This window comes from Nipponia nippon, unplaced genomic scaffold (genome assembly GCF_047370975.1).
Source record: "Nipponia nippon isolate SJK-2023a ecotype South Korea unplaced genomic scaffold, ASM4737097v1 scaffold_1, whole genome shotgun sequence".
Classification (NCBI taxonomy): Eukaryota; Metazoa; Chordata; class Aves; order Pelecaniformes; family Threskiornithidae; genus Nipponia; species Nipponia nippon.
This window is the reverse complement of record NW_028262290.1, coordinates 1,579,571-1,593,843: the sequence shown is the minus strand read 5'-3', so window position 1 is coordinate 1,593,843 and position 14,273 is coordinate 1,579,571. Positions and strand designations below refer to the sequence as shown.

Genomic DNA, 14,273 nt, shown 5'->3' with positions numbered 1-14,273 from the left:
CCCAGGACGCCCCAGAACGCTCACCCGAATCGGGGCGCAGGCAGTTTCAGAGGCTGCACCTCTCAACGATGCTGCGCTATTTATTGACACTCTTCAGCCACTTTCCCACTGTATATAAAACGACTTTGGCATTAAATTGCCTCATTTACAGCATCATCCACGAACATACTCGTCTCTGCACCCTTCATCCTTCCAGCAAAGAAAAACAATAGCACAAAGCCATTGGCTTTGCCTTTTCCAGCTTAACTGTCCCCAAAATTTGTCGATAAAGCAGTTACGGAGCAAAAACATTTGACCCCAAGTAGAAACTCAAAAAAATACTTTAAGCACAGGTAAAAACCTGGCATCGCCTAAGAGCCACACTTGAGGCGTCAAGTACAAGAGGAGCTGAAACACAAATTTAATTGAAGCTAAATGGAAAGCCAGCAACTGCATCGAAATGCCTGTTTCATAGCTATCTGCAGAATGATCCTCCCGTCTTTCTTAGGTCAATATTGAACGTAATTTGATGAGCATCTCAAATATGTTTAACCTTGTGGCGCCGTCTGAAGCTGCCCAAGACTTTGCTCAGGTTAAAAAAAAGGAACAAGTTTAACGGCGTGTCTCTACAAGCTTGAACTAAGCCCGAGTTAAGAAAAACCTCAATTTTCTTAAACCTTGCATTTCTTCTACATTATTTTCCCTTCGGTGCCACTGTAAAGCAAGAAGAGCCGGGGGATGCGCTTTGGCAAAGACGGTTTGCCCGTCACCTTGCGTCTGGGCTCCTGCGAGGCCAGAGGGTGAGTTGCAACACGTGGGCTGGGAATCATAGAATCATAGAATCGTTAAGGTTGGAAAAGACCCTTAAGATCATCGAGTCCAACCGTTAACCCAGCACTGCCAAGTCCACCACTAAACCATGTCCCTAAGCACCACATCTACCCATCTTTTAAATCCCTCCAGGGATGGGGACTCAGCCCCTGCCCTGGGCAGCCTGGGCCAGGGCCTGACTGCCCTTTCGGTGAAGAAGTTTTTCCTAATATCCAACCTAAACCTGCCCTGGCGCAGCTTGAGGCCGTTCCCTCTCGTCCCATCGCTTGTTCCTGGGGAGAAGAGACCGACCCCCCCGGCTCCAGCCTCCTTTCAGGCAGCTGCAGAGAGCGATGAGGGCTCCCCTCAGCCTCCTCTTCTCCAGGCTGAGCCCCCCCAGCTCCCCCAGCCGCTCCTCCCCAGCCTTGGGCTCCAGCCCCTGCCCCAGCCTCGCTGCCCTGCTCTGGCCACGCTCCAGCCCCTCCATGGCCGCCTTGGGGTGAGGGGCCCAGCGCTGAGCACAGCATTCGAGGGGCGGCCTCATCAGTGCCCAGCACAGGGGGACCATCCCTGCCCTGCTCCTGCTGGCCACACTGTTCCTGATACAAGCCAGGATGCCATTGGCCCTCTTGGCCACCTGGGCACACTGCTGGCTCATGTTCAGCCGGCTGTCAGCCAACACCCCCAGGTCCTTTTCTGCCAGGCAGCTCTCCAGCCACTCCTCCCCAAGCCTGCAGCGTTGCATGGGGTTGTTGTGACCCAAGTGCAGGACCCGGCACTGAGCCGTGTTGACCCTCACTCAGTGGCCTGGGCCCATCGACCCAGCCTGGCCAGATCCCTCTGCAGAGCCTTCCTACTCTCCAGCAGATCGACACTTCCACCCAACTTGGCATCATCTTCAAACTTACTGAGGGTGCACTCGATCCCCTCATCCAGATCATCAATGAAGATGTTGAACAGCACCGGCTCCAACACTGAGCCCTGGGGAACACGACTGGTGACCGGTCACCAACTGGATTTGACTCCATTCACCACCGCTCTCTGGGCATGGCCATACAGCCAGCTAAAGGAGCTAAGAGCTGACCTCAACGCTGAAGCTGGGACATCAACAGATTCTGGATGCAGACCGGGACAAATTCTTGGTGCTCACCTGCTCTGCCAGGGCTCTTGGTGCTCAGGTCTCTGCCCCGGCCGGGGGTGCTGGAAGTCTTGGAGAGTTTATTCGCCGACACTCGGTACATCACCCCGCCGATGCAGCGATAGCCTTTGCTCCTCCATCTCTGTTGCACGTGCTGGGACTTGCCGCCTTGAGGCGACGGGCGCGTTTGGTTTAATAGCGGGGATCTGCAAGAAAACGATAAAATCAAGGTAAGCCCAAACTAGGGAAGATATCGCAAGGAGCTGCTGCTTCATGAGCAAACCCTCGGCTGCCTGAGGATGGAGGTGATGCAGGGAAGAACCAGGGTTGCTCTTGACGTGGACAGAGGAGAAGCTCTGATTCCCTGTGATTTACGCCTAAAAAAGCATCCCTCAAGGACTCTCCCCCTGGTACCGCTTCCTCCATGCAAGAAAAAGCCATTCCTTTCCCCCAGCTCGCCCACGGCAAAGCCGCAGGAGAAGAGACCATGTGCTGAAGGTCAGGTCCCCACCCAACCGTAGCCTGCTAGGACACAGCAAAGGTGTTTGTCCCTAAACCCCACAGACATTTGCCATTGCCCCCAACGCCTCGCACACGGCACGGCTTCGATCCACGCTGCTGGAATGTGGTTTCTTAATAGGCAGCCTGGTGGATCCAAAACGGGATCCAGGTGAGCCCACGCTGTCGGGGCTGATGCCCCATCTCACACCCTTGGCTTGAGCTCCAACCTCAGCAGCAAACAGAGAAAGAAACGTGGATGCAATCCCACGAGGAAATCGGCAATGTGGGACCTCCGCTGAGCTTAGCCAAGTTTTACGGACCTCTACAAGCTTTGATATTTTTGGTATCATAATTATCATAATTATTATTATTACTAAGTACTATAACTTTGATATTATTATTTCCCTCCCCAAATCTGGCTCTTGCAAGGGTTTTGCTACATCCCTGCATGGGACGAGTTGCCCAAGACCGCTGCCGTCCCCCATCTGTCACCTGGAGCGGATGCTGGGACCCACGGGGGGTTGAGTGGGCAGCACTGGGGACCCTTCTCCACCTCCTCATCTCCCCCCTGCACCCACAAACCCTGCAGCGAGGCAGCGATGGGTCGGGAGCTGCGATCCAGTTAGCGCTGCCCGTACGGTTATTCTGAAGGATCAGTAAGCTCTGAAGTGACACCCTGGGGACAAATATGGCCCAGAGGGGCTCATCTGTCACCAAAAACTGCCCCAGCTCATGACCTGGCATCTCCTGCGCCATCCCACCTCCCTCCCAACCCGCACGGAGCCACCCAGCTCATTTTCCTACATACGTCGTTATACAAACAGAGCCGTTGCAGCCAAATCAAATCTCTTCAACTATCAGTCGTCTTCCCCATTTAGCGCTAATCCAAACAGTAATTTGTTTATGCAAATTAGAGCTCTAATTTTGTATTAGTCCAAACTATGCTCATAATGCTATTAACAGAACGTATATAAACCGCGCATTACTGGAGAATATCTGTAAATTAAGATCCCGCTATCCTATCAGCAGAATGCAAACCCCGGAGAGCATTACCCTTAAATGAACATGTGCTGCAAAGAAAAAGAGAATTGTAAAATGTAATAGTTACATTTCTTAGTGCTTAGCGTGACAGCCTATTCATTTCATCGGGCTGTTGCCACTGGCTACCGAGCTCGGAGAATTGCTGCCTGGTTTTTGCGAAGGGGATGCGGAATGCACAAAGAAGCCGCTGCCCCGGTTCCCGTTTCCCCAAGGGCTTGGTCCTCATAAAACTGCTCCAGAGAGAAGCATCAAGTCTTAATTTTTACAAAACGAGGTTACTTGCAAAGAGCCATAGAGATGGCATCATTGGCTGAAGGTACCGATGGCAGGAGGGCCACCAGGGCCACCCGTGGGCCACCCAGCAGCTCACAGCAAACCTCTGCAAACCCAAGGTTGCAGCCAGAGTTGGCTGGAGGACCTGGAGAAAGGTCTCGTGGCTGTAATGGCCAGCAGGGCGAGGGAGGGGATTCTGCCCCTCTGCTCCGATGTCCTCAGACCCCCCTGCAGCCCTGCCTCCAGCTCGCGGGTCCCCAGCACCAGACAGACATGGACCTGTTGGAGCAGGGCCAGAGGAGGCCACGGAAATGGTCCGAGGGCTGGAACCCCTCTGCTATGGAGAAAGGCTGGGAGAGTTGGGGTTGTGCAGCCTGGGGAAGAGAAGGCTGCGGGGAGACCTTCTTGTGGCCTGTCAGTGCTTAAAGGGGGCTGGTAAGAAAGATGGGGACAGACTGTTTAGTAGAGCCTGGACTGATAGGACAAGGGGTGATGGTTTTCAACTCAAAGAGGGGAGAGTCAGACGAGATAGGAGGAAGAAATGTTTTACGCTGAGGGTGGTGAGACACTGGCCCAGGTTGCCCAGAGCGGTGGGGATGCCCCATCCCTGGAAACACTCAAGGCCAGGTTGGACGGGGCTGTGAGCAACCTGATCTGGTTGAAGATGTCCCTGCCCATGGCAGGACTAGATGACCTTTAAAGGTCCCTTCCAACCCAAATCATTCTATGATTCGAATAAAGGTATCGTAATACAGCAAAGCACCACTGTGGCTGTGACAAGACCCATCCTAGCTCCAGCTCTTATCTTCCTCCTCCTCCTCTTCCTCCCCATGAAGCAGCTCTGGGAGGGCACCAGGATGCTCCAGCCCACCATCCCCAGGGTCTGCAGTGCCGATGGCTTCTGGGCTCCTGTTCTGCCCAGCACTGAGCTATAAGCATCAGCCCCTTCAAGGAGGCTCCGTAAAGTCTTCTTCAGAAAACCCAGCTGGAAAAAAGCCCCCAGAAAACTCCCAAGTCTGCAGGACAGAAAGGCCAGAACTGCTGAGAGCGAAGGAGATAGCCAGGATACGAGCCAGAGACCGAGCATTTGCTTGCCGTGTCCATAAGGCCCGGCCACACGCGGCGTCAGGGGAATGGTTAGCGACCGGAGATGTATGGACTTAGATTTTGACATAGAAAACACAGAAGAACGCCTGTAAAATGTTACCCATCGAGATATGAGGCCTGGATATTATTTCATATATATGTGTATATATGCATAATACACATATTATATCTGTTTCACATATGCAATATAGATTATGTATTTTAAATATATTTTAAATATATTAAATAATAATATCTATATAAAAATACATAGATATTATTGAATATATAATTATATATATACTATATATATTATAAAAAATAAAAATAAATAAAAATATAGGGGAAAATAAAAAAAATAGGGGAAACTAAAAAATATAGGGGAAAAAAAAAACCCTCTTAGGGCTCTAATATCAATAAAATCCAACCAAACCCAAGTCGTGCGCAGCCCTGGGGGTTGCTCATGCCGGCTGAGCCTAAACAGCGCTGGTTTAAGCACCAGTTTAAGAGCCCAGCTTTTTGAATCCCCCAAATCCTTGAGATATTTATTTTCTCACTTTGCTACACTGAACACGCTGAACTGGTTGCACTTTCCAGCGCTCCTTGTTCGAAAGTCACCATTTATCAAGAGTTATTACCCGGTGGCATCTGACCCCTGGTATGTGAGCAGAGAGCAAGCAGGTAGCAGCTGCCAAGCAAATAGTAACACATTATAAAACATTCTATACTTTTATAAAGCAATATTAATAAAAAAAAAGAAAAAGCCATTATAAAGAGGAGCGGCGATGCATGCAGCGGCGTGCTCTCCTCTTCGGCAGTCCTTAGGGATGGTCAAGCCCCAAACACGTGGGACCGCAGGCACCGTATTTCCCGTTACAGACATTCCCGCTGGGATTTTTCAAGGATTTTGGCAGAGAGCGTTGAAAAGCATCTCACCCTGCAAAGGGAGTGGGGCTGAACCTCCTCCAATTTGTAATCGTTGCATTTCTGAGGTAGAAGAATGACCATCTAGGTTGGTCTCCAAGCAAAGCTTCTGCAGAGCATCAGCTCAGGCTGCCAAAGCCCCAGGTGCCACCGGACCAAAGTCTCAACCAGGGACTCAGCTTGAGCTCGCTGGGGGCTTGACCACCTCCATTTCCACCTTCTGGGTGGTGGAAGTGTCCGAGTAGGGATGTCCCCAGCACCCTCAGCCTCCATGGAGGCTCTCCACCAGCCCAGCTCCTCACCTGGACACCCTCCTATCTAAAAAGTCAACGTTAATGGGGGTTATTTCCACCATAGGGTGCAATGGGCCCCAACAACCCACCTTAAACACCTCGCCAGGGGGCTTTGCTATTTGTATTTATATTTACTCCCCTTTAACCTCAGAGATCGCCTCCTCCACTCTTCGCTCCCCAGAAACTGGAGGTGCAACTTTGCAGTGGGGTGAGCCCGGCGATGCAGCCTGGGGCTGCTGGGACCCCCTGCCCATAGATGTTCGTGCCATCGGGGGGGGGTCCCGATGCGAACACAATGGGAGAGGAGATGCCGCTCACCGGGAAACACTGGCGATGCTTCACGGGGGATTTCGGCACCTGAACGCACGCGTTGGGTTCAGCTTTGGCCACATAACTGTTATTTATAGAGTATTATTTATTAGAATATTTATGATATTTATTATTTATTACGTTCATTAGAATATTTATTATACTTATGTATATTATAGGAGCCATGAGAGATTTAAAATTGAAGGCAAAATATGTTCTATATTGAAAAATCATGGTGGAACCTGAGCTCGTACAGAAGAGCGGGGGGGAAACTTAATTGCCCAACCTTCACCCATAGGAAACCTCTGTTTTCCTCTTAAGCCAAGTTTTTGCTCCCAAGCGGTTGTGTAGCCCCAACACAACTGCCGGTGTGTGTCCTCCTCCCCGTTCGTGACATCCAACCTGGCAGCGGCGGGGAAAAGCCAGCGGCGAGGTGGGCGAGGGGAAGGACGGCTGTAACGGAGGGCAAGGAGCCGCGTCAAATGCCCCGTCGCTTTTCATCGGCGGCGGTGTCACAGCTCTCCGTTGAATTGTTACCCTAATGGAAAGGACAGCCTTTGGAAATGAACTGTACTGAGAAAAGGGGATAAAATTAATGCGATAATAGCCGGGCCAAGGACCTGAAGAATACACCGGCCCCTCGACACGAGGGGCTTGTAATTCCCTTTCTGCCGCACAAGCCCGCGGATCTAAAGAGTCCTCCCGTCCGTCCAGAAGGCCCGCTCCGGCAGGAAATTTCATTAACGCTGGAAAATAGGAAAGGTATTAAGCGTGGATAATGAAGGCCAGAGTGTGAACAGTGCCTTAAGATAGTCTTCTTTCTAGCCTTTGTAATGGGAGGCATGAACTTTCCCTTCAAATCCATTTCTAATCCATTTGAAATACTACAGCAAATTATCTTCCCTTCAGCCCGAAAGCGGCCAGCCAATTTACTCCGAATAGAAGTGACAATGCTACAGAATTTATCGCCATAACCTTGACTACACAAGGTTGAGGGTTGTCTTTCCCCACCCCCGGGGTGGACAGGGGAAGAAAAATTTTTAATGAAAAGGGGTTAGAAGAACGCTGTAAAAATGTTTAAATACAGCGTCGTAGCTCTCGGAGGTCCACCGCCAACGCCGAGGCTGAGCGCGATGGGAAGACCGCAGTGTCTTGCCCTAAAAACGTTACGGGTGGAGGTCCTGGGCTGATAAAACACTCTGTAGGTTGAGATCTGGGCTCTTCCCTTGCATTCCTCAAAACAGCAGCAACTTTGCCTGAGTCTGGCCATTTCATGCCGATGCTTCGTAGATGCTCGTGTTGACCAAGTCTGACTTTTCTTATTCTCTTTCCCATGATTAAACATTGGGCTGCTGTGTCCTTCATAGAATCATAGAACCATTTAGGTTGGAAAAGACCCTTAAGATCATCGAGTCCAACCGTTAACCTAACACTGCCAAGTCCACCACTAAACCATGTCCTCGAGCACCATGTCTGCTTGGCTTTTAAATACCTCCAGGGATGGAGTCTCAACCACTTCCCTGGGCAGCCTGTGCCAGTGCCTGATGACCCTTTCCATGAAGAAATTGTTCCTAATACCCAATCTAAGCGTCCCATTGTGCAACTTGAGGCCGTTTCCTCTCGTCCTATCACTTGTTACCGGGGAGAAGAGACCGACCCCCACCTCGCTACAACCTCCTTTCAAGCCATAAGGTCTCCCCTCAGCCTCCTTTTCTCCAGGCTAAACAACCTACGTTCCTTCAGCCGCTGCTCAAAGGACTTGTTCTCTAGACCCTTCACCAACTTCATTGCCCTTCTTTGGACACACTCCAGCACCTCGATGTCCTTCTTGTAGTGCGGGGCCCAAAACTGGACACAGGATTTGAGGTGCGGTCTCACCAGTGCCGAGTACAGGGGGACGATCACTTCCCTGGTCCTGCTGGCCACGCTATTTCTGACACAAAATTTCCTCCAGTCTTCTCTGCAAGAGAAACTTCACATCGCTTGGGAAATGGAAATGTTTCTTCTAACAGACTGGTAAACCCAAAGCAAAAACTGGACCAAGAGGAAGAAAAGGGCTCAGCAAGACAACGTGGAGTCAACAGTCAGTTGATGCCCAACAATGCGCCTTCCTTGCCTCCAAACACAGCAAAGCTGCTCAAAATGGAAGAAAAGCACCAAAACTTCAGCCAGGAGCCAGCAAGTGCTGCTACTGAAACATGCTCCCCTCTTAAACAGATTAAAAAAAGCAAAAAAAAAAAAGGGGGGGGAGACTTCCAAGCCAATGTGGAAAGTGAGGGTTAGCAACGAGGACAACTCGCCCCGGCGCACTGCATGAGCTGTAGGAGATGCTCAGATTTAACACCCTCAAGCTATGCACGAGTGCGCACTCAACACACGAGACCATCTGATCCAAAAAACCCACATAAACACCTGCATAAATGCACCTCTATTTGAAATAGTAGAGTATTTGATGTATATAAATTAAACACAAAACCAAGAGCAGAGCAAGAGCATCCCAACGGCGTTTCAGCCAGCTGAAACGGAGAGGATTTCTTGGCGCTGACGGCAATACAAGTGGCTTTTAAAGGATGGTTTTCTTTTACTACTGGTTATCTTCTTTAGGCTTAGCTTATTTTTTTTTTAGAGTAATCCTTACATAGTAAGAAATCACATTTGCATGCTGGCATTTGATTCCTGAGGAAAGAGCAGATCATAACCAGGGCAACGGTTATGGACAGCATCAGGGAGCAGCGAAGCAGGAGGGACCTCGTCCACCCCAAGCCTCCCCGGTGGCAATGCAAAACCCTGATTTGAGAGAAATAGTAAAAAAAAAAAATAATCACAATACTCTTGTTCCTTAGCACACAGCAGATCAAAACACAGGATTGGGGCTTAAAAGTGCTCCTCAAGCATGCCAGCAGTCCTCCGAGCTCCAGCACCGGTTCCCCTTGGAAGCCGCTCCCATTTCCCGTAACGTCTCTATCCCCACCCTCCAGTTGCTTGAGGACCCCAAACCCACAGGAAAAAAACAAGTAATTTCATTAACGTGTTTGATTTATGGAGTTTATATCAACATTATTATTTTCTTCTTAAAAATAAAAAGGTCAAATCTCAAACACTTTCTACCTTAAGACCTAATTTATTTAAAGAACCTGATTTTGATTATTCAGATAATTTAGTTCACTGACTATGATATTCAAGGTTGAAAAAGTGATCGGAAATTGAAAAATAGAAAAGCACGTGTCTTCTTCCAATATACAAACATCAATACTCCATTAGTTTTAAATACATAGTGACCAGAAGAACCTGTTAATTTATCCATAAACAATTCTCTGCTTTCAATAATTTGTTCTAATTATGAAAAAAAAACTTTAAAAAACTATTTTAATTTGCTTCCATTGAATCTGAATTTCCATTCAAATGCAGCTTAATGTTAATCTCAAGGAAAAAAAAATCCAGCACAGATCTCATTTACCATTTTCAAAACCTGGGAAAAATTACCAACCTCAATGAGTACTTATTAAGCTACCTAATTGCCTAAATAAAGACGTACCTACCTAATAAATCCTCCTGACTTGCGAAAGAAAAATGGTTGCAAGTTTATGGTTATCAACCAACGAGAATAAAGATTCCTCCAGAAAAACAGCTGGTGAATAAAGATGGGGAACAAGACTAGACCTGATGATTGAAAGCAAGGGTTTCCATCTCCTGGATTTAAATCCTAATTAACCTCAGCAATTAAATCAGAGGGAGCTGAGATGGTGCCACGCGGCCACACGGAAAGGGCTGAAATAATGGGGATAGGATCGCTTGCTTGGTGGGTAGCGCCGATGTGAGATGGTGATGCGGTGGAGGAGCAGATGACCAGCCACCACGACACGGTCGATTTGTGCCATTTTCGGCAAGACTGAGCCGCTGACCTCCCTCGGCAGCCGCAGTGGCACGGGCCCCTCTCCTCCCCTGGCCCCGAGCATCCTTCCACGTGCCACGCTCTTCACCACAGAAGCTGTAGCACCAACAGCAAAGCCACCAGGAACATCAGCAAACAATACAAACTGCCTTTGAAATGTTTAATATTTTCTCCATCTATTGAAAAGCTTTCGGCTTCTCCTGTATGCTGTTGCCAACGCTATTAAAATGCCAAAGCTATCTAAATGGATTTCTTCTTCACAGTTCAACCCATTACTCCATCCTGCAATCAAAACCATCGCAGTAGCTTTTATGGCTGCATGTTGTCTAAGAAACATTTGATTACACCTGCAATGGAGGGTTGTTGAGGGTTTTTTAGTGGTTTCCCCCAATGTCCGCATCCCATAGGCATGACACCTCTTCCCAGTCCTCACACAGACTGCAGAAGTTCTCTCCTCAAATAATTACGCTCAGAAAGACCCAGGTTTGAAAATAGTATCCCAATCTTCTTGCAGCACCTTCTCAAAGGGCTTTAAAACTTACAGCCAATCTTGTGCTAAACTGATGGGGAATCTTTCATAGAATCATCGAATGGTTTGGGTTGGAAGGGACCTTTAAAGATCATCTAGGCCAACCGCACACACACCATGGATGGGGACATCTCCCACTAGATCAGGTTGCTCAAAGCCCATCCAACCTGACTTTGAACACTTCCAAGGATGGAGCATCCACAGTTTCTCTGGGCAACCTGGTCCACTGTCTTTGTAAGACTTCAATCTTTTTCAGTTGTTCACCCAAAATGAAGTTGAGACCAGAGCAACTCTGACAATCCTCATCGCAAAGGACCAGGCCAGGCCATGGGAAGACAATGACGTTTCTGAGCCAGCTGCCAGAGCGCAGGCACTGAGGCAGCCCCGGCAATATCCAATGTTTCAAACATTGCGAGGTTTGAGAAAGGAGATGGGACACCTCTGGGAAAGGCCCAGGCTTGGCAGCTCAGCAAGGGGGAATTACAGTGGTGGTGAACCCCAAAATCAGCTAATGTAAGCTTGACACCCCCACGGGTCATGGGTACCTCTGCGTCCAGCTTTGCCCAAGCAGCTCTGTAAGTGTTTGGGGGCAAATACAAGCCCCGAAGGTCCCATCCTCAGGAGCCAGCCAGCAGCCAGCCCAGATGAGAGCAGCTCCAGGTAGAGACGATGGTGTGAACCAAGGAAGCCTTTGCTGTGGGCTGCTAACAGCTGAGAGAAGAGAAGAATCAGCAGAAATTCTTTGGAGTTCCTGACCTGTTTCTAGAATCAGCCTCTGCTCTGTTTTTCCCCAGTTTTTCTCATCCTTTTCTCTGGATCATTTTCATCCTTTGAAGCTGAAAAACTAGGAAAGGGACAAGATCCACGCAGAGTCCTTGTGTCCAAGATGCAAAAGGCTGCGTCTCCGTAAGCCACATCTTTGGGTTTTGACAGGTGAGATTTGACAGGTCTCCACAGGCTTCAAGCTTTTCACCCCACTGTCAGTGCCAGCTCTCCAAGGCAGGGTCACCCTTCGTTGCACACTGAGATGCTGGTGCACAGCCAAGCCCATCGGCTCACCCCACAGCTGGTTTGGGGACAGTTCTGAACCCTGAAGGGCAGCCAACACATATTCCCTCTACAGCTGCCCCCAAAATCCCCCAGCACTGGCTCCATCTGGGGTACAAGACTCATTCAACACTCCTTATTTTAACCACAGTTTGAAATATGTCACATTTTCGCTCTGTGTAAGAACCACATTGATCCTTTTTCACCACCCACACAGCTTGGAGTCAGAGACAGAAATGTCCCCAGTGTCACAAATCCTACTCCGAGACGGGGATTAAAAACGGGAGCATTAGGTCTGTAAAAAGGCTTAATTAAGCCTGCAGAAAAAGACACAGTTTGGGCTACACAAGGTTCATAAGCAAGCCAGGAGCCAGCTCATGCCTTCCTTTCCCCAAGAGCCCCAACCAGGAGCACAAGACAGGGGAAGCACTGTGCTGCCCTTGCACGAGGGGCTTCACTGGCCAAACACCGCAACCGAGTAGCTTTCATAGAATCATCAAATGGTTTGGGTTGGAAGTGACCTTCAAAGATCATAGAATCATAGAATCGTTAAGGTTGGAAAAGACCCTTAAGATCATCGAGTCCAACCGTTAACCCAGCACTGCCAAGCCCACCACTAAACCATGTCCTCAAGCACCACATCTCCCCGGCTTTTAAATACCTCCAGGGATGGAGACTCAACCACTTCCCTGGGCAGCCTCTTCCAATGCCTGACAGCCCTTTCGGGGAAGAAGTTTTTCCTAATATCCAAGAAGGTTTTCCTAATATCCAACCTAAATATCCAAGCAAGCGATGAAGTTATCTATGAACTAGATGAAACCCAGGGGACAGAAGATTTTAATAAACATAAGGCAAATGTTTGCTACCTAATTAACCGAGGAAACAAAATGAGAGCATCCTGCATCCTTGCCACCAACCCTAAATTGCTTTCAGAGACCGGTGGGAGATGCTGCAAGGAAGCACACAAGACCACAATAAAACCAAAGGCAGATGGATTTGTGCTTTCAGGGTTTTAAGCCCCACAAAGCGATGCATTCACCTGGTGCTTATTCAAGCTGCAGGCTGCAAAAAATCCTTTTAGATTCACAAAGCCAAAGCACCAAGAGCCTTCTTGGACAACACGCCACACCATGGGAACTAACACAGATACTCCAAAACCATTGGTACAGGTACCCTCACCAATTTCATTAAGCCAGCTGAAATAATTTGCATAGATTTTACACAGAGAAAGAAATCCAGTGCAGGCTGGGTTTCAGGTCACTTAGGATATCCCCTCTCCATTTCAATAGGTATAAAGATCCCAGCATCGGTTGAATTGGCCCAGTTGCCCATGTAGCCCAGCCTCAGATGGGTGATTTGGCAGTGAGTCGTATCCAACCGTAGGCTAAGCCTCACCTGATGGCTCAACCCCTTTTTCCAGGGAAGATCAAAGAAAGGAGCTGGTACTGCTGGGGCATCCAAAGAAGGGCAACGAAGCTGGTGAAGGGTCTGGAGCACAAGTCCTATGAGGAGCAGCTGAGGGAGCTGGGGTTGTTTAGTCTGGAGAAGAGGAGGCTGAGGGGAGACCTTATTGCTCTCTACAACTGCCTGAAAGGAGGCTGTAGCGAGGTGGGGGTCGGTCTCTTCTCCCTAGTAACAAGTGATAGAATGAGAGGAAACGGCCTCAAGCTGCGCCAGGGGAGGTTTAGGTTGGATATTAGGAAAAACTTCTTCCCCGAAAGGGCAGTCAGGCCCTGGCACAGGCTGCCCAGGGAAGTGGTTGAGTCTCCATCCCTGGAGGTATTTAAAAGAAGGGTAGATGTGGTGCTCGAGGACATGGTTGAGTGGTGGACTTGGCAGTGATAGGTTAACGGTTGGACTCGATGATCTTAAGGGTCTTTTCCAACCTTAACGATTCTATGATTCTATGATTCTACTTTGAGCACCAACATCTACCCTGAGGCTGCATCTGCGGACAGTATCAGTTGTTGGTCAAAGGTATCACTTGTTGGTCAATGACCACCAAAGAACACCAGGGTCAGGAACAAGAAACTGAAAGGACCAAATAACCTTTAATGTCCCATGACATGTTCAGCCTCCCTAGGACTGGACTTCCTCTCCAGCCCCTTCATCTCCAACTACTATGTGAGACAGCAGCATGTCAACAGGCTTGCTACCACGTCTGCAACCTTCCTGCCGTTATTCCCGCTCCCGGCAGTGTCGCACACAGCCTGAACTGTGTATTTAGGCAATTTATGGTAATGTTACAAACCTGCCTTTAGGACTGGGCCTTTCTCATTTATAAATGCTTCAAAATTCTTGGAAGACTTTTTAACCCAGCAGCACTCCCCTTCCCAACGCTGGCAGGCTGGGAGGTAGGTTTACAGACTGGGAGGGACTCCAGGTTAGTTATTTAATGCAATTTTTTTACATTTTCCCCATGCAAATGAGAGATACAAGGCTATAGAAAGG

The 14,273-nt window shown here is 48.9% G+C and overlaps 1 protein-coding gene across 5 annotated transcripts in view; it reads right to left on the bottom strand.

Moving 5' to 3' along the window:
* ZC3H3 (zinc finger CCCH-type containing 3) overlaps positions 1-14,273 on the bottom strand; it is a 181,431-nt gene that overhangs the window by 57,482 nt on the left and 109,676 nt on the right. For all 5 annotated transcript variants that reach the window (XR_015700085.1, XM_087738096.1, XM_087737893.1 and 2 more), the window contains exon 5: positions 1,940-2,133. Coding sequence is in view for 4 of the 5 variants with exons in the window: in XM_087738096.1 (XP_087594222.1) it covers positions 1,940-2,133 (194 nt within the window). In the remaining variant the exon portion in view is untranslated. The remainder of the gene's footprint in view (positions 1-1,939; positions 2,134-14,273) is intronic.